The sequence below is a fragment of the Pygoscelis adeliae genome, unplaced genomic scaffold (assembly GCF_000699105.1).
Source record: "Pygoscelis adeliae isolate BGI_AS28 unplaced genomic scaffold, ASM69910v1 Scaffold1367, whole genome shotgun sequence".
NCBI classification, from domain to species: domain Eukaryota; kingdom Metazoa; phylum Chordata; class Aves; order Sphenisciformes; family Spheniscidae; genus Pygoscelis; species Pygoscelis adeliae.
The window spans coordinates 1-1368 of record NW_008825241.1 but is presented as its reverse complement, the minus strand read 5'-3'; the positions used below and the strand labels follow the sequence as shown (position 1 = coordinate 1368).

Sequence of the window (1368 nt, the reverse complement as noted above, 5' to 3'; positions counted from 1 at the left end):
ACAGAAGCAGCCCGTCCCAGCGCCCCGGCGTCGCTCACCACTTTGTTGGGGTCGTTGCGGTGGTTCTCCATGCAGTGCTTCACCAGCTCCTGCTGGTCCAGGTTCCGGGCCCCGCAGTACGGGCACACGAACGTCGAGCGATTGGGAATATTGCTAAAGAGAGCAAGGACGAGCTCAGATCCCCTGGGAAGGGACTGGATCGACTCCTTCCAAACTAACCCAGCCACCCCCCGCTCAGCTTTGCGATACCCACCCATAGCAGAAACCAGACCAGCCCGTTCCCACCCCAGCCGCAGGCTGAACCACCCTGGTTTTGGTCGGTCCTTCCTCCCACACCGCGCTCTGAAACACAGGGCAGCGCAGCGGCTGCAGATACCAGGAGGGAGAAGGTGCTGATGTTTCCCCCTGCGATCGCCCAGGGGAAAGTAAAACACGTGCTTGGATTTTAGGGTTTGTAAGGGAGGGGAGTGCCGGGGCGGCCTGCAAGGAGGGACACGTTTTCCCTACCTGACGCGCGGCAGTACCTGGGAATAGGCTGGGACGTGGGGACAACTGGGACGAACTTGGGGCAGTTGGCCATCTGCTCCTGCACCTTCGCGCAGGATGAGACGTGAGAGCGCATTTTCGCGAGGGTCACCTGGAGAACGGGGAGAGAAGAAACGTTCCCGGAGGCTGCGACACCTTCCAGGCGCAGCGCTGGTGCCTCCGCTACAGCTCGGGAGAACAGTTTTGGTCAACCGATGCCAGAGCGAACACCGGTCTGCGCGGGATGACCCGCACCAGCGTGAAAACGCTGCACCAGCCCGTCCTTCCTCACAGGACAGAGATTTGGGGCTGCGTGCTCGCCGCGCGTGTCCCCAGAGGTCACGCACAAGCCACCCAGGCTGCATTTTGTTGCACTAGCTCCATTTTCCTTTGCAAAAGAGGAACTGCCGACAGGCGGAAAACCCCAGACTGCTCTGACACCGTGCGGGGTCGTTCCTGGGCCACAGCCAGGGAGTTACAAGAAGATCCCCAAAGTTAACGGAAGCCAGAAAACGGATCAGCGCAGACGCGCCATGAATCGCAGCTTTACAGCCAGTCCCTGAAGCGTCCCAGACCAGACCGCCCAGGGCTGGGCCAGGCCACGCTGCCAGTTCAGCTTCCCCGCGGCCGTTGGGATCACGGGGCCTTAAGCAAGACCTAAATCCTTACCCTCGTTAGGAGCAGCAGCAGAGCTGGTTTGTCTCAGCCTCTCCCGTGTTGCAGGAAAACCTCAGCCTGCTTTTGAAGGTCCCCACTGTCTAATAATAGCTCCAGTCTGCTGACAAAGGCAGCGAGGAGAGAGCACCTTCATCTCCGCAGAGCCCCGAGCCGTGTCGGCAGCAG

The 1368-nt window shown here is 60.6% G+C and overlaps 1 protein-coding gene across 1 annotated transcript; it reads right to left on the bottom strand.

Moving 5' to 3' along the window:
- Nucleotides 1–38: 38 nt before the first annotated feature.
- On the bottom strand, nt 39–1289 carry RNF166 (ring finger protein 166; the record flags this gene model as incomplete). The annotated part of the gene is made up of 3 exons (XM_009329314.1): nt 1195–1289; nt 525–637; nt 39–153 (listed from the first exon to the last, which is right to left on the bottom strand). Coding segments are annotated over exons 2-3 (213 nt in total), but the record flags the coding sequence as incomplete, so codon positions are not given.
- Between the last annotated feature and the right edge of the window lie 79 nt (nt 1290–1368).